A 23,317-nucleotide genomic window follows, 5' to 3' on the forward strand; every position below is an offset into this window, starting at 1 on the left:
GATCCAGAAGTCCCTTGAGGTCTCTGCGCAGCGCCAGAAACTCCAGGCTGATCGCAGACGAGCGCCTGCTCCTTCCTACCAGGTCGGAGACCGTGTATGGTTGTCCACTCGCAACCTCAACCTTCGAGTGCCCACTCCCAAGCTGGCTCCTCGCTTTGTTGGTCCCTTCCGAGTGCTTCGCAGGGTAAACCCGGTAGCCTATGCCCTTGCGCTTCCTCCTGGCATGCGGATCTCCAACGTGTTTCATGCCTCCCTGTTGAAGCCACTGGTGTGCAATCGCTTCACTTCCTCGGTTCCTCGGCCTCGTCCGGTCCAAGTGGGCAATCATGAGGAGTATGAGGTGAGCAATATCCTGGACTCACGCCTGGTCCGCGGTCGGGTGCAGTTTTTGGTCCACTGGCGTGGTTATGGTCCAGAGGAGCGTTCCTGGGTTCCCTCCGCAGATGTCCATGCTCCTGCCTTGCTCCGAGCCTTCCACGCACGCTTCCCTCAGAAACCGTTTTTTGCACCGCGGAGGAGGGGCCCTTGAGGGGGAGGTACTGTCATGGTCTTGCCTCTCTCCTGTCTCCTTCGTTTGACATGTGCTGGCGGCCATCTTGGTTTCTGGGTCTCTTGTAGCCTCCCACCCTGCGGCTCCTCCTTCCCACTGGGAGGAGCTGGATGCCTGGCTCATATATATAGGAGGTCTGTGGCTTCAGTTCCTTGCTTGGTCCTCCTGTGTTCACATGCTTCTAAGACTGCTGCTGCTTCTGGTTCCGATCCTGGCTTTGTCTGACTTCCCTGCTGGTTCCTGATCCTGGCTTCGTCTGACTTCCCTGCTGGTTCCTGATCCTGGCTTCGTCTGACTTCCCTGCTGGTTCCTGACCTCTGGCTTCGCAAGACTCTGCTTCGGTTTCACCATCCGTTTGGACTTTTGCTTTACAGCTTGATTTTTAATAAAGCCTTCTTATTTTCACTTATCTCTTGTTGTACGTCTGGTTCATGGTTCCGTAACACCTACTCAGACATGAACAGGTTGGCGAGGCTAGGGGCAACTTTGGCTCCCATAGCCACGCCAACCTGCCACCGAATAGAACTGGCCATGATACCAAAAGTAGTTATGAGCGATACAGTAGTCCAAAACCTTGCCCAAAAAACATTTAGTAATCATGTTCTGCATGTTTATGAATTTTTGGTAATGTATATATTACCGGGATTCTACTTGAATCCCGGTAGATCAGCGCGAGACTTGGAGAGTATCTTGATAAATTTCTCCAGTCAAGTGTGATTACTGCAAGAGCATATTTAAAAGACTCTACTGACTTGCTGCGGGTGGCTGGATGGGGTCAGACTCAATTCAGATTTGACCACCTAGATAGTAACCGCAGATGTGAGCTCCTTATACACCATCATACAACATGATGATGCACTTTTGGCATTGAACTGGGCCTTAAGCAAACAAGAGGCTATTCCTCACAAACAGAAATGCTTTTTGGGCAAGGTTTTGGACTACTGTATGGCTCATAACCACTTTTGGTATCATGGCCAGTTCTATTCGCAGCAGGTTGGCGTGGCTATGGGAGACAAATTTGCCCCTAGCCTCGCCAACCTGTTCATGTCTGAGTGGGAGGACGGACAAGTCTTCAACCAATGCAGACCAGAGTTGAAATTATACCGTCGATTTATTGATGATATTTTGTTCATATGGGAGGACTCCGAAGAGTCAGTCTTGGAGTTTTTGAACCATTTGAATAATAATAGAGAAAAAAAAAGAGAAAAAAAGGTGAAAAAAAGGTGTTGCCTGCGCGTATGTAAAGTAGGTATAAGGAAGGAAAAAGTGAATAGCAGACTGCTGCCCCCCTAAGACATGTTGTCCAAGGAAAACATAAAGAAAATAAATACAAAAGATGGGGGTGGTGGCGCTGTCTGTTATAGTTCCCGTGTCACCAGGGTGTGAACCTGTGGACAGTCCTACGCTAGGTAGCGAGGATCAGCAAACAAAGTGGATGACCAAACTAATTAATTAGTGGTGTAGTAATACTCTCTGTCCACTAGATGGTGGTATTATAAATACCTAAGTAAATGTGATACCAAAAATAATATAAATATATATATAAGTGCAAATACACTCAAAATGTGACCAGTTGGCTAGTAACAAGCCATAAACAGTGGTGTGTTATGTGTATACATAAACCATTCAGTGGGGTAGAGATATGTTAAACAGAGTGGGAATACTTCTATCATCCACACTGGATGCAAACGTGTGATAAATTAGTAATCAATCAAATGTGCATAATCTGACATTAAGATCAAATAAGAATAGGAAAAATAGTCCTTCCAGCTTGCAGCTGTGAAATATTAAAAAATATATAATATATATATATAAAAATAAAATAAAAATAAACGGCAGCAGGTATAAAGTTCATTCGGTTGGTGTAATCATGGTGACTTGCTAGGTGAACAGACAGATACTTTAGAGTGCAGTCGCTGTGGCTCCGGTGCTCCCCCTTATGTGTCCCCACTCACCAGAGTTGAACACCCCTGCAGAGAGAAGATCTGTGCAGACACGCATTCACTCAGAGTTCAGTTTTATGGAAGCAAGTGGCCAAAATAGTTCCACCAAACCTTCAAACGTTCAAACCTCAAACATCAAATTGCAATACCAAACATCACAGCAAATGGTCAAACATCACAGCAAATGGTTAAACTGCAAACAACAATATAGAGTGTATAAGGAGAGCAGCCTACTCTATTGTTTGCCCCGCTGTGGAATCTAAAGGGAATGCTGGGATAATCGAGTGCCTGGAGATCTGAGCTGAGGAGCGCCTGGTGGAAAGTCTTACCCACGCTTGTTACCCCTGCAGGGGTGTTCAACTCTGGTGAGTGGGGACACATAAGGGGGAGCACCGGAGCCACAGCGACTGCACTCTAAAGTATCTGTCTGTTCACCTAGCAAGTCACCATGATTACACCAACCGAATGAACTTTATACCTGCTGCCGTTTATTTTTATTTTATTTTTATATATATATATTATATATTTTTTAATATTTCACAGCTGCAAGCTGGAAGGACAATTTTTCCTATTCTTATTTGATCTTAATGTCCGATTATGCACATTTGATTGATTACTAATTTATCACACGTTTGCATCCAGTGTGGATGATAGTAGTATTTCCACTCTGTTTAACATATCTCTACCCCACTGAATGGTTTATGTATACACATAACACACCACTGTTTATGGCTTGTTACTAGCCAACTGGTCACATTTTGAGTGTATTTGCACTTATATATATATTTATATTATTTTTGGTATCACATTTACTTAGGTATTTATAATACCACCATCTAGTGGACAGAGAGTATTACTACACCACTAATTAATTAGTTTGGTCATCCACTTTGTTTGCTGATCCTTGCTACCTAGCGTAGGACTGTCCACAGGTTCACACCCTGGTCACACGGGGACTATAACAGACAGCGCCACCACCCCCATCTTTTGTATTTATTTCATTTGAATAATAATACCAACAATATTGTGCTGGACCATGTGATTAGTAAAGAGACAGTCAATTTTCTGGATTTAACTATTATGAAAAGTGGGGACACACTAAGCACAAAAGTGTATTCCAAACCAACTGACAGAAACAGTTATCTGTCCATTGCGAGTGGTCACCATCCATCATGGATTAGAAACATTCCCAAGGGACAGATGCTGAGAGTACGGTGTAATTGTACGACCTCCAGCGACTATTTTGCACAGGCCAACATTTTGGTTAATACGTTCATTCAGAAGTGATATAAAGAGGATGTTATTAATGAAACTATTACTGAAATTGCCAATATACCAAGGGAACAATGTCTGAAGAAAAAAGACAAAGTAGTAGAAGATGGCTCACGACAATGGGGGTTTATCTCCAGCTTTCATTTCCAGTATAAGGAGATAGAGAGCATTTTTTGAAAACATTGGCACATTTTGTGTATGGACAGACATTTGGATGGCTCTTTACCGGAAAAACCTAAATTCATTTATAGGAGGGCACCCAGCTTTGGAGATAGAGTCGTGCAGAAAATCTTGGACCTGCCCATAACTCAGCTTTTGGGAATAGACCTTAATGGTTTCTATTTATGTCGTAAATGCATTTGTTGTAGGACGGTCAGAGTGAACAACAGAGGCATGGTTAGTGTTATAAATTCAGATCAGGAAACCTTTAAGATAGAACACTTCATTACGTGTAACTAGTCTTATGTGGTCTACCTTTTATGGTGCCCTTGTGGCCTATATTATGTAGGAAAAACAAAACTTCTTTTAAGGATTAGGATAGCGGAACATCTTGCGAATATGCTTAAGGGATTCAAAGACCAGTGTGTCTTTACATTTTAAAGAGAAACACAGCTAGGATCCATCCATCCTTCAATTCTGTGGAATTGATTGTACCTTCCCATCTTGGAGGGGGTCGAATCGGATCAGGGATTTGTCACAGAGAGAAATGAAGTGGATTTTCCCTTTGAAGAGTTTACACCCGAAAGGGATTGAACAGCGAACTGGATTTAAATTGTTTTATCAGTAATTTTTAACTATAAAATAAACTAAATGATTTGGTTATTATCCATCTTGTGTAGTATGTGTAATTTGGGACTAATATTCCATATATTGCTGGATTATTTAGATTTGGTTCTTTTGCATATCAGCATTATGTGTGTATCTCTAAAACCACCTTTTTACTCAACTTCAATGCTGCCGATATATTGTTGTAGCCATAGGTCCTTTTATTAGTATCTTATTACTAATTAATTAATATTTCCAACCTATCATTGTATACAATATTTACATAAATATAATTTTTTATGGATGGAGGGCCTTTTTTAGATAGTTATCATATTATTGAGAATGTAAATTAGTGCATGCAAATGCACTAATTAAATATGCATTTTACTCAAGAAGCATTTGTCGCTGTAATGTACAAGGAATTTGGGACGATGCATTTTATTTATGATCATTTAATATATTTTTTTGATTCATCTGTGTTTACCATTTAAATGCTGGGGTATTGCGGCACTGGAGACAAAATCTGCGCAGGTGCACTAGGAGACAATTCGTAATGGAAAGGGGGGGGGGGCGGGCTATAAAGATGATGCTGCTATGCCGTGCAGCCAATCCCATTAAAAAAGTCTATACTGACGAAACATGTCTGGGCGGGGCCTGCACGGCAAATTTTTGTGATCCCTATACGTACTATCACCGAGGGAGGTAGCTGTTCCGGCTGGGGAAGTGAGGGAGCAAGTGGAGGGTGAGATCTGCTGGGTGTTCTGTGTCCGCCGTGACCGCAATAACCTAACCTCTTACTGCAAGTCTCCTTCATTAGAGAACCTTTTTGATTGAAGTGTCTGTGTAATTTTAATAATACAATGAGTGAGGATTTGTGAGCTATTCATTTGCCTCACCTCCACATATCCTTTTTAGAAAAAGAATTTTGAACATGTCTGTCAACATGCCCCAGTGTTGCCGGGCCTTATTTTCATCCTCAATTTTTCAACGAATTGTTGAGTGTCCTCATCCCTCTCTCTTGAGCCAGTGGGAGCGAGATTTGTTGACTGTGATAGACCTGGTGCACTGAACCGGCCTTCTGTACAATGTTTATTTAACACTTCTACCCTTGAAGCCACAAAGTGCTTCTGCGGTGGTACTGGGTGCTGGCCCAGATCGCCCATGCCAATCCTAGTTACAATGACTGCGGTTTTCGGGCTCTTGGTCATCACAGGGATGTTTTACACACTTTGTAGACATGCCCACGGCTGATAGGCTTTTGGTCTCGGGTCTTCGGCTTATTGTATACTCTGTTCCACCTGACCATCCAAAAAGATGCTAAATTTACTTTACTGCATTGTCCCACCCTGGGCCTGTATGTTCATCAACAAAAGTTAGCATTCTATGTTTGCTGGTCAAGAAAAATATTGCTCAAGCCTAGAAAAAAAAACATGGTCCCTTTTCAGGGCGTGAAAAACCACATGATTGCTTAAAACAAATGTCTAGCATCTTGAAGGGCTCTCATGCCAAGATTCTCAAAATTTGGGAACCCTGGCTCGAGTACTCCTTCCCTTTGCTTCACCCAGTCCACGTCCCCCCTATCCTCTCTTCCCTCCCCTCCTCTCTTCCTTTCTCCTTCCTGCTTCTTACTTTTCCTATGGAGTGTCTTGCCCCCAATCCTGCTTTTCTTGTGTTGTGAATTGCACTACTGCTGGGAAACATGTTCACTAATGTTTTATTGCAGTACTTGAGGTTTCTATCTGGGACTTCCTATTCACTTATTTGTACCTACAATATTTTTTTTTTGTGGCACCATATTATGTCTAAGCCTCTGTGTGGGCAGAACTGGTGCTCACCTTGTTATTCTTTGCAAACTGAATAAAACTATAACTAGAAAGTTAGCTCTTAAGAGACTGAAAAAATGACCCTGTTTTTGATGTGGTCTAAGTGTCTTAGGCCGGGTACTAACGAGCAAACATGTACGATGAAACCGGTCCGTCGGACCGTTTTCATCGTACATGTCTGCCAGAGGGCTTCTGTACGATGGCTGTACTAACCATCATACAGAAGTCCGCGCGTAAACAATACGCGGGGCGTGTCCGCGTCGTCGCCGCGACGATGACGCGGCGACGTGGGCGGGCCTGCCATTTAAAGGCTTCCACGCATGCGTCGAAGTCATTCGACGCATTCAAGGGACGGCGGGCGCTCGGACATGTACGGTAGGTCTGTACTGACGACCGTAAATGTCCGAGCGGGCAGGATTCCAGCGGACGGTTTTAAAACACGTCCAGGAATATTTGTCTGCTGGGAAAAGGCCCGGCGGGCAAATGTTTGCTGGAATTCGGCCCGCTCGCGCCTACACACGACCGAACATGTATGCTGAAACTGGTCCGTGGACCAGTTTCAGCATACATGTTTGGTCGTGTGTACGGGGCCTTATGGTTCTTATTGTAATGACACATGTGAAGGTTTCTGTCCTGTTATGAAGGCTGTTTTCCTGCTATGTGTACTATGTGCTATGCTGAAGAGCAAACTAAACTATAAATGAAAAAAGAGACAGAAAGATCTCAAAGTTCCACAAAGTTGATCAGAAGAGTAAATTCTTCTGATGATCCCCCTGCACCAACAAGGTGGCATCCATCTATCCGGATTCCCAAGAACACAGGGGGAATTGACTTCCCTGTCTCCAAGGACTGATTCTTGAGCCACCAGGATGGACAGTCTGGTCCTTGAAGCCAACAAGATTGATTTGTCCACAGACAGAAGGTAACCCACCTTAAAGGAGGCGATCATCAACCCCTGTAAATTGCAGAGCTGTAGAAAAGGAACACTCTGGCTTGTGAAGTGTCCAGGACCAGCTCCAGATATTTCAAGAGATGAGTCACAACCATTGACAATGTCAGAAGGTTCAGGATCCATCTGAACACCTGCAATGTCCAGATACTTGGAGGTTTGACTTTAAAAACAGGAGGAGAGATCAGGTTAGAACAGTGTTCAACCTTTTTCTAGTCGTGGCGCCCTTAAAAAGTATTTTCAGTCTTGAGGCACCCCAGTCCAAGGCTTGGTTCACATTACGGTGTGTCACAGAACACGCGCAAAACCGTGCTCTTTCCTGACACACAGACAAATGCTCTGCTCTTTAGGGGTACCATTAATTAATGGTATCCCCACACATTGGAAAACATGGGGTGCTTTTGCTGCAGTGCAATTAAAAAAAAAAGTTTGGGGACTTGTTTCCCTGCATTTTGTGGGTACAGAAATGAATGGACTGCCCTACATGCAGCTACACAGATGTGAACCAAGGGCTTGTTCACATGTCATAGGGATGGTAAAACCACATGGTTGAGCTGTTTTTACCACCCCCAACTTCTCCACCTTTAGCTGCAGAGGCAGCAGCTCACATGCTGTGGCTGCAACTGGAGGTATACCCAGGGTGATTAGGGCTGCACTGCAACTACCCCGCAACTGTGTGCATTGCACAGTTGCGGTGTAGTGATGCTGCATTTACGGGCTTAAAACAGGTGGTAAAGAGGCAACATAATGCCTCTTTACCGCCTGTCAAATGCCTCTGGAAAACGATCTGTGCATTGATTGCTTTTCAGAGGAGCAGCAGTCCTTGCTGCTATCAAACAAGCCCTACAAAAGCCATTCTGATGGTACAGGAATGGGGGGGGGGGTCAGGATTAAAAGTAACATACACCCATATATACAGACCCATGCTTATACATGCATACACATACACACACATACAGACAGACACTCACATGTGCGCACACACACACACACACACACACACACACATACAGACAGACACTCACATGTGCACACACACACACACACATACAGACAGACACTCACATGTGCACACACAGAGACACTCACATGTGCACACAGACACATGTATAAAGCCATTTTAAAATGAATCTAGCTTGTAGCTCAGTACCTTTCCAGATTCCTCATTCAGCCAGGTACTGCACTCTAGGGGGAAGCAGAGAGCACAGCACACTCCTCTGCACTTTACTTTCACTTTTGAAGCCGACATAGCTTCTCGCAGTTCGGCAGGAGAGCAGGTTCATCTGACAGCCTTCTCTCCACTGACCCCGCGGCACACCTGAGAACCTCTGACGGCACACTGGTTGAGAAAGGCTGGGTTAGAAAACTGAAGGATGTAGTTCTGAGGCATTCAAGTATTGAAAATGCAAGACATGCAGGCATCCACCAAGGTCCACAGACCTCTGGAAAGTGGGGGCATACCATCATGCCAAGGAGGTTTTGTTGGCAATGTTTGAGTGCTAACCATGAGGAAGTTAAAGGCTAGCTGAAATGGAGAATAATGATTTTTGTTTTTAGCAGAAACAAATGGAGGACTATGTAGTCTGCTCCTTAGGCTTCTTCCCCTGGGGAACAGGAGTTCTTCTGCCCCCAGTAGAATCTTCCATCATAGCGTCTAGAGTCAGAGTCAGAGTCAGTCTAAGTAGACATTGGCCTTTGAAGGCCATGCAGATTAAACGCTTCTTGCAAGAAATCTCCAGTCCAGCATTTTAAACAATGTACACTACACATCTTTACCAAGAGGCTACAGTGGGAAAATTAGGTTGGAGGCTTTAACAGACCATTACAGCTAAAGTTTAAAGATGCATAAATCTGTGTTTTGAAATGTCAATGGAAGCAGCAGTAAAAGCCATTTTAGAGGATTGGACCTAAAAGACATGGTTTGACAACCAAGATCAGGTGTAGGGCAGGACCAGCAAGGGAACATAGCTCTGAAGAGGGCCTCCAGCCATTTATTGGTTGGGTCCCTAAATTAATTTGGGGGAGCAATCTTGGTACAGAAATAGCTGGAAGAGTAGGTACAAAGGAAATACCTTTGCGGCCTTGAGAGTCCTGTAAGATCCAAGGCCAAAAAGCAGCATTAGTAAAAATGATTGCCCCATCCCCGAGCTTCAAAATAGAGTGCACTGCATTATTATGAGCCAAAAGGGTCTCCTTTAGCTTGAGAGTAATAGCAGAAGTCTGTGACTCCTCAGGGAAAAGTTCATTTGTACTTGGAGTCTCCACCTGGACTGAGGATGCGAACATGGAAAGACAACCTAAACAAGACCTGAGAGTGTGCCGAATGGTCACGTGGTCAGTATGCCTAAAAGGGGGCATACCCAAGTATGAAATGCATGAATGAAATGAAATAAAAAGGGGGAATGGGAGGGTGGGGAGAACGAAAGGTCCGGCCGTGGGGAAGGAGAAAGGAGGGCGGGTTTATGAACCCCCCGACTCCTCCTACAAATTCAGGCCAGCCTACGGCCGGCCTTTTCATTTGTACTTGGAGTCTCCACCTGGACTGAGGATGCGAACATGGAAAGACAACCTAAACAAGACCTGAGAGTGTGCCGAATGGTCACGTGGTCAGTATGCCTAAAAGGGGGCATACCCAAGTATGAAATGCATGAATGAAATGAAATAAAAAGGGGGAATGGGAGGGTGGGGAGAACGAAAGGTCCGGCCGTGGGGAAGGAGAAAGGAGGGCGGGTTTATGAACCCCCCGACTCCTCCTACAAATTCAGGCCAGCCTACGGCCGGCCTTTTCATTTGTACTTGGAGTCTCCACCTGGACTGAGGATGCGAACATGGAAAGACAACCTAAACAAGACCTGAGAGTGTGCCGAATGGTCACGTGGTCAGTATGCCTAAAAGGGGCCAAAAAAGCAAAGGACACAGGGGTACATGATGAATATGTTTAATGCAAGAAAACGACAACCTAATCGGTAAGATGCATGAAAGCACGAGCCATCTCAACCTGCGGATCTGGAATATATCTGGCATAGCAACCCGAATTCCACCTCCCCAACTTTCTGATGATGTGGGCCGGGATCCCCTGACGGGATGCTGCCGAGGCTGCCCCAATCCTGAATGAATGCCCCCCGACCGGTTTGCTGGGTTCAACCCCAACCTAGCCCACAACGTGCGGCAGTGGCTGGAGAACTGGGCCGTCGTGAGGGGAGCCACCGGGAAAGGGAGCAAGGGACTGTCCATGGGTTTGTTGCCAATTAACGCCCTGAGCTGATCTAGCACCATCACGGGGCACCATGACCCGCCAGTCTTGAAATACGTCACATTGGTGCCAGCCCCCATCTGCTGGGTCTTGCAAGCTGTCAAAAGTAAATTATAACAGTGTGGATGTCTGCCCAACTGACTGACCGTAAGGACCCGGGAACCAGGACCGGAACGGCAAAATTCGCCTGGCCTGAGGAATCCAAAAAAGGCTAAGTAAATGGCTGCTTTCAGCACCCCACTGAGGAACCTCCCAAACGGCAGCCCATCCAGCAACCCGGACATGCTACGGAAAATGTGCCCTGTGACTGGGAGACGGCAAGTGGTAACTGGAGGACACCTCCTCTGGACACCCCTTAATGCAGCCTTGATGATGTGGGCTGAAAAAGGTGAAGGACAATTGGGATCCTGCAGGGACTGGTGGTGCTGCACCCCGGCGAGGTATGTCCTGATGGTGCCATGAGACAACCTCAACCGAGTGTGGCAGTGGGTGACAAACGCCAACAAATAGCTGACATCGATGCCGTTGCCACAGGGGTGCAAAGACTGAAAGACCAGGAAGGCCTTCCAGGCCGTGGCATAAGCCTTCCTGGTGTTGCTCGCCAGAGACGCCCCAACTAATTCTGCCGCTTCGCGCAAGAGGGTGTCTAGTCCAGCATTAGCAGAGATGCCCGTGGGGATGGTGTGGCCTGTACATCGGCATGCGGGACCTGTAGAAAGAAAGATGGGAAATTGAGCCGAGAAAGGGCATCAGCCGCACCATTCTCCACCCCACTGATAAACCTGCATAGGAAATGGAACTTGTGACGCAGGGACAACCAGATTAACCTGCGTATCAAGGACATGATAACCAAGGACCGGGACCTTCCCTTGGTGATGATCTCCACAGCCGCCTGGTTGTCCGTGGAAAACACCACTGTCTGCCCCGCCCATGAACTGCCCCACACCCAGGCTGCGGCCACTATGGGGTAGATCTCAAACAAGGCAGATGATTCCGTGAACCCCGGAATGGCCAAAACCTCCTCCGGCCAGGGACCTGCCAACCAATGGGTGCCAAAAATAGCAGCGTAACCCACCATGGCCGCCGCGTCAGTTCCTACCTGGGGAGAGGAGCAAGACTCCCCAGGAATGAACATAGCGACCCCATTCCAATATTGGAGGAATTCGTCCCACATGCGGAGGTCTGCCAACGCGGCTGCGTCCAGTTTGACCGAATCTGGTGCTGATGGCAGCAAGGCTAACAACCTGGAAATAAAAGATCTACCCTGCGGGATGATACGCATGGCGAAATTTAACATGCCCAGGAGAGACAACAACTCCACCCTGGTACAAAGCCGAGAGACCGAGAAGGTGTGAATACACTCTCTGATCCTGGCGAGTTTGTCAGCCGGGAGCCTGGCTTGCATAGCTTTGGTGTCCAAAATGACCCCCAAAAAAGGTGAGAGTCCATGCTGGGCCCTCAAGTTTTTTGGTAGCCAGGGGTACATTGAGTGCAGAAAAAACCACCAGTAGTTTCTGCAAATCCAAGGGGGCGCGCCGGGGACTCTCGATGAGGAGGAAGTCATCCAGATAATGGATAACCGCATGACATCGCTCCTTATGGACGAGAATCCACTCCAGCGCTTGGGCAAACACATCGAAAAGCCATGGACTGCTTTGTGACCCGACGGTGAGTCTGGTGGCAAAATAGTACAACTCTCTCCACTTGATCCCGTGCCACTGCCAGAGTGACGGCGTGATCGGGAGGAGTTTGAAGGCGTCTGCTATGTCTGCCTTGGACAGCCAGGCGCCCTGCCCTACCTCGATGACTCGCTGGATGGCCTGATCTATCGACGCATACTTAAGAGAAAACTCTTCCGATGGAATTAATGAATTGAGGCTGGGAACAGCGGAGCAATGAGGGGCGGACAAGTCATAGATTAACCTTTGTTTATTTGAGAACTTTCCCTTGAACAGACCCAATGGGTTGACCCTCCAAGCCTGGAAAGGAGACACAGTGAAAGGGCCGATGACAAAACCCTTGTCCAGTTCGGACTGCAGTAAGGTGTCCACCGCCCTCAAGTCCCCGCAACATGACCTGAGATTGGGACATTCGAAGGTCTGCAGTGGCAATGTAATGAACCCGGTGTGGAAGCCATGAGTAAAACCCTTCACCAAAAAAGGGCCTAGCTCTGCGGATGGGTGGGAGGACAGCCAGTCCTGCAGCAACCCAACGTTGATGCGGCTCAGTCAACTATTTTTTGTCAGCCTCAGTGAACAGGTGGACTTCGGATGGGCCCTGAAGCATCCTGAACAGATGTGTAGCAACCGGCACTGACCGTAGTTGCAGACCCCATGGTTAAAATTGTTGCAAATAGGGGATTTCCCCAAATACTGGATAGGCCGGCCCAATTTATCAACAGTAGGTGCCTGCGCAGGTGCTGGGAGAGACCCGGGGAATGCTCTGGAAGTGCCCGGGAGGGCCGATGCTTCCGAGTTGGGGCACCAATAGGCCATGTGGGATGACGACTGGCAGGTGGCGCAAACCGGTGACCTCAACCCCGCAAAATGGCGGCAGAACAGTTCCGTATCTACACGGCTCCAAACTGCCACCACCTGGTGCTGGGCCCACAAAGCGGCCGCTTTGGCGGAAAATGAACGGTGGTAGTCATAGAACGCCGAGCCTCCGAATTTGTGACCCAACTCCACAACAGCGTAAAGATAGTGGTCCAACTCTTCTCTTCTGAGGGGACTCGCAGAGCAGACTACATCCCTGAACAAGCTGAACGCCAGCACGAACTCGGGGATAGAAAGCTTCCGGTTCAGTCTATGATCCCTGGCTTTAATGATCACAGAGACGTCCCCACAGGCGTAGGACTTGTTGTCAGCCATGTCATGAGTGGCTATCAACAAGGACGCCAGGTTGACGTCCTTCCCATCAAGGATGTCCTTCCTGATACCTGCCGGGATGAATTGCGCTGGGGTGACAGAAGGGACACCGGGACTGGTACCTGATGGCGGAGGCCCAGGAATCGTGGGAGCCTCAGGGACTACCAAGACCTCCGGAACAGCCGGGACCACTGGGGCAGGAACTGGGCTGGCCTCCAGCACTTCTACCCTGGCCCTCAGGTCCTGAAAAGAGCCCGCTAGGGAGTTGAGGGTGGAATGGATTTGCGTCAGGGATGCGGCCATGGCCCGAAGAGTGACCTGTTCCGCGCTGTCTGTACTGGCCGGGGAGGGGAACAAAAGTCTGAACAGCTCGGCTTTGCGAGCCGAAGCCGGGTGGGAAATGCCCCTGCGCCGCAACTCTGCAATCAATCTTGGCACGGTCCAGGCTCTCAAGGTAGGCCCGATCTGACCCCCTTGCCGACCCCCTAGCTGAAGCAGGGGAAGCCGAGACGAACTCCTCGATATCCGCCGCTTGCGACATGCCCTGAAAATTGATGGAAAACAAACACCGTGACAGAGCCTTCCACAGACCAACGAAGAAAAAACACTGCCCAATTCCCCCCCCCCCCCACTCTTGAACCCACCTAACCTGGATCGGAACGAACCTCACCCCCCCCCACTGGGAGAGGCCGAGCCATCTGCCGACGCAGACAAATTAAAAACGAAACACTCAGGCCCCCCCGGACCTTGAAACGTGACAGGTCCCAAGCTTTAGGAGCTGCTGAGTAAGTATATGGGTGATGAAAAAGGATCCGAACGGGTGAGTAGACTTGCCACTGCTCAAGTCAATTAAAAACAAAGCAACTCAACCCGTTACAACCTAAACGATTTAGGCGACCCCCCAGTGGCAGGCAGACCCTTGATGACCTGGGACAGATCGGGTTAGGTTCCCGGAATCCCAGCTTACCTTTACCGGAAGTCCTTCACCTAACAGGAAAACCTTGCTTCTGGTACCTGAAACAATAGATGCAAGGGACTGAAGCGCGCCAGTCCCCCCTGGACGAACCAGGTACAACGAGTGTACTACGAAAATGCCACGTGAAGCATGAAAAGATGGAGAAGGTGACCCATACTAGCCGGTTGAGGAGAACTTGCCACCGACCAAGTCAATTAAGAACGAAAAATCTCAAACAGTACGAGCCCACCGTCGTGGAAGCTAACTCCCCAGTGGAACCATGACCCCCCCCCCCCTCTGCAAAGGTCCGAGCGACTCCACCCCCCCTCCCCCTAAACCTGCGGAAACCCACCCCACCTCCTACTGGTGACACCTGCGTGACCGCTGAGTGACGTGGAACCCGCACCCTGCGTGTGAACAATTTGAAAAATGAAACGACAAGCCTGACACTCACTGCAATAGTTTTGACACGAAACCCTGTATTTTACGTGAACGAGACTGCACGAAAACAGTCCTGAAACAGAGAAAAGAAACGATAGCCATGAAGGAAAACGATAGCCATGAAGGAAAACGACAGATATGTATCAAAAACAAAACGACAATATTTACTGAGAGAGATAACAAACGAAATGGAGATTGTACCACGACTGGCGTATCAAAAGTGCACCAACGCATGCGCTCGGCTGGCTTACCTGGAAAGGCACTTCGTTCACCTGGAGTGGTTCACCCCAGGGAGACCAGGACCTCAGAGTGACACCTATAGGGCTCTGTCCCAGCAATACACTTTAACCAGCTGCAGCTTGGAGGGATGCGGAGGATCAACAGATATCTCCTAACTGGGACACATGTATGAAAATTTTTAACCACGTGGAGTATATTTTACAGAAACATCCCGCGCAGGGAATAAAAGGCATGAACTGCAGATGAAGTGGTCTCCTTCAATTAAAGAAAAATAATGCAGAAAAAAAACCCTGGTTGCCCTGAGCAAAGCGCCCCCCCCTCCCAAGGTCTCCTCACCTACCATGTAGTCCGAGAGCCACAGAACCCCCCCCCACCCAAGGTCTCCTCACCCACCATGCCGCCAGAGAGCCTGACGGGGCCGTGGGGCCATGATGCCGAGGAGCCGTGAAACCTCTGAGCCGTGCGAACCGCCTCTCCGCCGCGTGGAGCCGGTACGTCGCTTCCCGATGACGTCACGTCGGGGAGAACGAAAGGTCCGGCCGTGGGGAAGGAGAAAGGAGGGCGGGTTTATGAACCCCCCGACTCCTCCTACAAATTCAGGCCAGCCTACGGCCGGCCTTTTCATCAGTCACAGACTTAAAGGGGTTGTAAAGGTTTGTCTTTTATTCTCTAAATTGGTTCCTTTTAAGCTAGTGCATAGTTGGTTCACTTACCTTTTCCTTTGATTTCCCTTCGAAATGTTTTTTTTTCTTTGTTTGAATTTCTCACTTCCTGTTTCTCCTCAGTAAGCTTTCCACCATCATCCGAGCGGGGGAAAGTCATTTAGAACAGCTTAATGAACACCTTACTGAGGGAGGAACAGGAAGTGAGAAATTTAGACAAAGAAAATAAAGAAAACATTTTTTAGAAGGGAAATTGAAGGAAAAGGTAAGTGAACCAACAATGCACTAGCTTAAAGTAACCTATTTAGAAAATAAAAAATGAACCTTTACAACCCCTTAAAAGTGATATTAAATTCTTGTTTTTTTTTGTTTAAAAATAACAAACATGTTATACTTACCTGCTCTGTGCAGTGGCTTTACACAGAGGAGCCCAGATCGTCCTCTTCTCGAGTCCTCGGCTGGCACTGCTGGCCCACTCCCTCACTCTTATAGGGGCACCTGAGCAGAGCTGCTGCTCCGTGTGTCCATTCAGACACTGAGTCGTAGCTCGGCCCCCGCCACCTCTCTCTCTCATTGGCTCACTGCCTTTGACAACAGCGGGAGCCAATGGTGCCTGCTGCTGTCTAGCCAATTAGGCATCTACAGGTCAGGCGCGCGCTGGAGGAAGAGTTTCGAGAGAGGACTGTAGAATGGTGTAAAATTCCTGTGCTTCAAGAGATAATTAAGGCAGAAACAGGGAAAGGCCTAATCTCGAGAATATACCCATATATAAATAAGGGGAGACTGGGAGGGATAGAGGCCCTTATGTATAAGAGAAAATGGGAAAAAAACGTGGAATATCTCTCCGAAATACAGTGCAATAGAATCCTGGAACTTGCCCCACTGGTATCGTTGTCTCCCTCCCAGAGGATGTTACACTTGTTCCTATTATACAGAACCTATCACACTCAACGTAAACTCTTTCAGTTTGGCCGAAGACCGGATACAAGCTGCCCCAGGTGTGGGGACATAGAGGGGGACCTGATTCACATGTTTTGGAGATGCCCGAAACTGTTCCGCTACTGGAGGGAGGTAATAGGAACCATCGATCGGGTGTTTGGAACCTCCATTGAGGTGGTGGTGAAGAAATGTCTCCTGGGTTTAGTAGAAGTAATGAGAAACACAGGAAACACCCATGTCCGAGATGCTTATTTCAAGCAAGGAAACGGATTGCCCTGAGATGGCAATCGGTACTACCTCCGTCCAGTAGGGAATGGACAGCGTGAATGTGGTAATTCTCAAAGAAAAAATCGGTATACGTGAAGCAAGGAGGGCTAAAGAAATATAACATCTGGAAACCCTGGTGGGAAACAAGGAGGGGTCATATCTAAATGACAATAGAGTGGAAAAGTATTCAAATGACGAAGTGTCCCAAAATAAATTAAGATTAAGGAGAGTGAATGGGATGGATGAGTGAGTGTAACGGTTGGTGGTGAGTGGGTGTAGTGGCTACCTAGGTATTTAGAGTTAACAGAGTAACTGTAAGAGGATTGTTAGCGCACTCGCGCACGCACAAGGAACTCAGCAGATGCGGGAGTGTGTCCGCGCTTTCCTTTGGCTCCAGACGGCCTATTTAAGGGGCGCACTGACGCCAGTCTAGTGTTGACGGACCTCAGCTCTTCCTGTATACGTATCCCGTTTACCTGCTTGTCACCTGCCTGTCACCTCTTACTGAACCATGGCTTTCCCTGACCCTGGACTTTGTTACACTTCTGTTAATTGGTTCCTGATCTCGGCTCCCTATTTGACCTTGCTCCTGCCTGATGACTTTTTACCTTGCTGCCTGGCTATCTGTGTCACTACGGTCCTGTCTCCTGTTTGGCTCTACTCTGCTTCCCGAGTATCTGCAACTTCGTTCCTGCGACCTGCTGCCTTCCAAGAGTTGCATCATCTGCTTCAGGCTTTCAGGGCTACATCTGCAGGCGCTCATGTTCCTCCTGTCCCTTGGTTCCTCCTGTCTCCACTCTCAGCGGGACCAGGGCCGGAGATACAAGAGAGGCTGACCTCGTCACTTCAGACTCCGTCCAGGTATGTGACATTACCAGACAGACCCATGTGTACGAGGATATCCCTCACCCAGAAACACCCAAGGCATTAGATTTCCACCAATTCCTTAGGTTTATTTGATAGGCGGGTGGGAAGAACGGGAGGGGGTGGGGATTCTGGGGTCATGAATGTTATGATGTATATTGTATCTAGAAAAAAAGCTTTAATAAAGAAATCAAGTTTAAAAAATAAAGATAGAAAAAAACCATCTGCCTTTAGAACCACTTCAAGCAACCCAGAAGGCTCAGGTGAATAAGGCTGCAGGTAAAGGGTAGAGGACCCAGCCACATCCAATGAAACTAAAAGGGAGTCCTATGCGGTAATATACTCTAAAACCAAAGGCTAAAATACAAATGTCAGCATATTGGAGTAGTAGCTGGGGGAACTCGTGCATTGGGACTGTTCTCCCATGTTTGCAAAATGTTGTAACTGCAGATCTGTATGCAAAACATAGGCTTAAAGTCACAGCTAGGGCCTCGAGTACTCCCAAAACCTATACAGCTCATTGTATACAGCAGGTGACAAACACGTGACCAAAAGGTTGGGTAGCTGAAGGTTACCGAAGTCACCATAGCTGGACAGCTACACAGAATGAAGATAAACCTTGCAGAAAAAGCAACAGCAGGGAGATGTTTCCATAACACTGTTTGGTGGGAATGAGAGTGCACACGCGACACGTTCCCAGTGGAATGACACTGGCACTCTGTGTTAACCCCTTCCACATCAAAGCTGTTGGGAAACAGGAAACAATGACACTCTAATAAAGCATTTAATAAAAGAAAGGGAACTCCTAGTGCCAGCCCAAATTGCTTTCTCATTAACTGATTCTTCAGAGACAGGGAAACACAGAGGGGATGCCAGTGGCTATAGACCTGGAAAGAGTACTGCAACTAACTTAACCAGAACTAGTCTAGAAAGCCCCCTTCAATTTCGAAGAGGCATAGCAAGACTCTGACAGCCACAAGCATGAGACCCAGAGCCCAGAGTCCAAGGGTAATTTCTTGGCTCACCCCACAATCATGGTTCCAGCCTTAAAGGGTCACTAAAGGAAACATTTTTTTTAGCTAAATAGCTTCCTTTACCTTACTGCAGTACTGGTTTCATGTCCTCAATGTTCGTTTTTGCTTTGAAGTAGCTGTAATTCTGCTGTGATCTCCACACTTCCTGGTTGCCTGTTTCCTTATAACCATGGTACTGGGAGATTTTCACGGTGGTCTAAGCTGTCATTACTGTGTGTCTAAAACTCCTCAGAACCAATCAGATTCATTTTAAAAACAAAACACTGCCCTGGATTTGTTTGTTTTTGTTCTGCGAGTCTTCCCGACTCACCTCTCACCCGGAACTTCATGTATGTACCTTTAAAACCGAAAGTGATACTAGAGGCACATTATATGATAGATTAAATTCAATTTTTAATCATTTTTAAAAGGAATCAGTTAACTTTTATGTCTCTATACCCAATAAACAGTCATTTCAGCAAAAAAAATTGTTTCCTTTAGTGAATCTTTAAGACAACAATGCCAGAGCTATCAGATGTGTGGAAGAGTCTTGACTGAAGAAGAAAAAATATTTTGCCAGAAAAAAATTACAAGCTGATCTTTAAAACTGCAGAACTGTCCCCAGAACTGACACTAACAAAAAGCTGAGCTATGTTGGTAAGAGGACACATTATACCCTGAGCCAGCATATAGGTTTATAGCTTTCCCGTGTCCAGTCCTCCTGTGGGTGGCTGTAGAACACACAATTTGAGACTTCCTGTGTCCCTCAATGAATGATAAAAAATAAAAATCTGCATAAATTAGTAGTTACTGTTCAAAGTCAGAGACAATACAAAGGTAGAATATCCCATTTCTCACCTATGGATCGAGAGTGTGTAAGAAGCTGAGCAATATCCCTGTTGATTTTTCGCAGGTGCTCCTGGCACTTGTCCCAAAGGCCTTTACGCATACTGGAAAGGCCAGAGATGAACAGGAAAGCCATCAGTGGGTTATTTAAAAACAGGGTAAAAAGACTCCCACGTTCAGAGAGGTCTGCAAAAGAAAAGGAAACAAGTTACAATTTATTATACTGTGCTACAATAAAAAGAAAATGATAGAACAATAAAAGACCATTCACACTTTGTTTCTGTGTGTTTTTAAAACGTATTGTGTCCCCTAAGAACACAATGAACTAATGCACAGAATGGACTAAACCAGGAATATGAAATTAGCGGACCTCCAGCTGTTGCAGAACTTCAATTTCGAAGAGGCATAGCAAGACTCTGACAGCCACAAGCATGAGACCCAGAGGCAGAGGCATTATGGGTTATGGTTATGCAGCATCTCAGGCACGCATTGTTGTATGCTGCAATGCACGTGTGTCATCGCTTTGTTGCCTCAGTATGTTTGGGTGCCATTTAAAATGATCAGGGAATGCAGTCCACATCAGGTACTGGCACTCTGTGGGTGCCGGTCGACCAACTTTATTTTGTTTATTTTTTCCTTATAATATTGCACAGTGCGGTCAAACAGGCAGAAGCAGTACTGTAGTACTATAGCATTATAGGCATTGCAGTGACAGCGGCAGTTCAAAGCCAATGGAAAGCTCCTCCTTGGCTCTAGTCACATGACACAGCTGAGGGGAGATGACAAAAATAAGAGGGTGCCAACCCCAACTTAGTTTGTGCCTATTAATCTTATTCAGGCTGCTGCTCAATAACACGTACAAGTATATAAACACAAACAGGAGTAGGAGCTAGCCTTATGAAATAAAAGTGAAATCACAAAAATGCGTAAAAATGCATACCTCTCAACTGTCCCAGATTTGCAGGAACTGTCCCATGATTTGATCAGTCCTTGCGAATCAAGGCTTTGTCCTGGAGTGGAGCACTTAGCTCCAGTGGCTTGCCCGAAGCGGTTGGACACCAAAAGTTTTAATAAGGAAACATTAAAACATTCGAAATACGCATGTTAAAAGGAAGGTCCAATGTGTAAGCCTCTGGGTTGACAGACAGACCCTGTCCCCAACCTGGTGGGAAGGCGCAGGTAGGCGTCAGCAGTCAGCATGGAGTCTGTGCCTCTCACTGGCACGTTGCAAGGACTCTTGGACCTACATCAGAGTGGAACAAAGATCGCGGAGATGCTCCTCTAATGCAGGAATTCTTTGAGGAACAAATGAGTCAGGCAACATGGATGGTTGGAAACCATCTGTAAGTGGTATTGTGAGCAAACTCTGCCTAAGGTAGGAGGTCTAACCAGTTGTTATGGTGATCAGAAATATAGCAGCATAGAAACTGCTCCAAGGCTTGGTTGGCTCATTCTGCGGCCCCATTGGACTGCGAGTGATACAGAGAGGAGAAGGAAAGCTGAATTCCTTACTGTGCACAAAATGGCTACCCCTGACAGAGATGATAACCTTGAGTAGCCCATGTAACCGAAAGATCTCCTGAGCAAAAATGGATGCCAGTTGCTTGGATGTGGCCAAATTCTTTAGTGGAATACAATGTGACATTTTTGAGAAGCGATCAATCACTAAGAATTACTGTGTTGCCTTGGGAGTTGGGTAACTCCACAATAAAATCCATAGACAGGTGGGTCCAAGGCCTCTCTCCATTGGGTATGGGTTGTAGAATGCCCATTGGAAGATGTTGTGGTGTCTTACTCTGTGCACACACGGAACAAGCGGCTACAAAGGCTGTTACATAAGCGCAGAGACTAGGCCACCAGAATTGTGGAGAAATAGCCCAAATGAGTTGATTCTTCCCTGGGTGGCCAGCCGCCTTGGGAGAATGGTAAATCTGGAGCAAAGCAGCGCGGAGATTCTCAGGGACAAAGCAGCGGTCACCAGATTTCATGGGAGGAGACTGGATCTGAGCGGCACAAATTCTGTCACCCAAAGGTGAGGTGAGACTGGTGTGTACAGTAGCCAGAATGCGATCTGGAGGTATTACAGGAACAGACACTGACTCAATCTTGGAAGAGGAGGAAAACTGTTGCAACAATGCGTCAGCCCTTACATTATTAGTACCAGGTAAGATTGAGACTATGTAATTGAAGCTTTACAGAAAAAGAGCCCACCGTGCTCTTCTGGGAGATAAGCACTTAGGCTCAGACAAGAATGTGAGATTCTTATGGTCTGTCAAAATGAGGACCGACACAGTGGTAACTTCAAGGAGATGCCTCCATTCTTTAACAATTCTCTGTCCCCAATCTCGTAATTGCATTCTGCAGGAGACAGTTTCTTAGAAAAGTAGCCACAAGGATGCATAGCGCTCTCAGAGGTAGGACGTTGAGACAGAAGGGCACCCACTCCAGCCTCAGATGCATCAACCTCAAGAGTTGAAAGGGTAGCGTAGGATCAGGATGTGCCAAAATAGGAACTAAAACAAAGGCAGCCTTGAGAGACTCAAAGGCTTTAATGGAATCCGGAGTCCAATTCTGTGGGTTACCGTCCTTTCTGGTCATATCAGTCAGGGGTTTGACCAGAGAAGAGAAGTTCAAAATAAATTTCCGAGAATAATTGGCAAAACCAAGAAAATGTTGTAACAGGCTTAGGTCCATCGAACAAGTAGAAATGTCATAACCCAGAAATGTTACCTATTCACGATGGAACAGATTATCATCTCTCAGCCTTTGTAGCACACAGGAAACATCTGTGTGGTGGCTTTCAAGGGATTTAGAATAAATGAGAATGTCGTAAAGATAAACCACTACACATTGCTGCAACATGTCTCGGAGGACATCGATGATGAACTCCTGAAAAACTGCAGGAGCGTTGCTAAGACCAAGCGGCATTACGAGGTATTCATAATGTCCTGTCCTGGTGTTAAATGCAGTTTTCCATTCATTGCCCTCCTTGATCCTCACAAAATTGTATGCCCCTCTCAGATCAAATGTTTGAGGATTGATTTTCGCGCCAAAATAATGTGTGGAACATATAAACTTAACTTTTTATAATAAATAAAAAATATATAAAATAGAAAGCTGCTCCCCTAAAAATATAAGAGGACAATACCTCATTAGATTTTAGTGAATGTGTGGCAGGTAGGAGGCGCTAGTTTACCAAATTTGTGTCTTAACTAAATAACAAAAATAGTGTTAGACAAAAAATCTATTGGATCAGTGATAGCAATTACAAAATTCATGTGATATCAATTAAAAAATAAACAAACACATATCAATCAAAACTAAATAGCAAAGACCCAGTTGGATCAATAGTGAAGGAAAAAGATTCACGAGAGAACCTCTATTGGAAGAGTGATGTGCTCCCAAAACCATAAATCAAGAAGAAAACAATTCTATAGTGATAATAATAATGTCCATATATTTCTATAGTAGTAGTGAGCCACTTGAAAATAACGGAGTGAATCTTGCAATGGACCAGAAGATAAACATGCAATCTTCTCATGAGCTGCAGTGTTTCAAAATCCTTCCACCAATTCCGCAAAACGACACCCAAAAGTGTAAATAATATATGCGCTTACCACAGCGCTTTGACTCCTTTAACTAAAAAGAGAGTCAAACACGCTTGTGCA

General features: G+C 46.5%; 1 protein-coding gene across 2 annotated transcripts in view; it reads right to left on the bottom strand.

The window, feature by feature from the left end:
- The window catches only part of SCAI (suppressor of cancer cell invasion), a 1,073,481-nt gene that overhangs the window by 65,017 nt on the left and 985,147 nt on the right, over nucleotides 1–23,317 (bottom strand). For both annotated transcript variants that reach the window (XM_040324877.1, XM_040324876.1), the window contains one exon: nucleotides 19,662–19,835. In XM_040324877.1, coding sequence (XP_040180811.1) covers nucleotides 19,662–19,835 — 174 coding nt within the window. The remainder of the gene's footprint in view (nucleotides 1–19,661; nucleotides 19,836–23,317) is intronic.

This window comes from Rana temporaria, chromosome 9 (genome assembly GCF_905171775.1).
Source record: "Rana temporaria chromosome 9, aRanTem1.1, whole genome shotgun sequence".
In the NCBI taxonomy this organism is placed as follows: domain Eukaryota; kingdom Metazoa; phylum Chordata; class Amphibia; order Anura; family Ranidae; genus Rana; species Rana temporaria.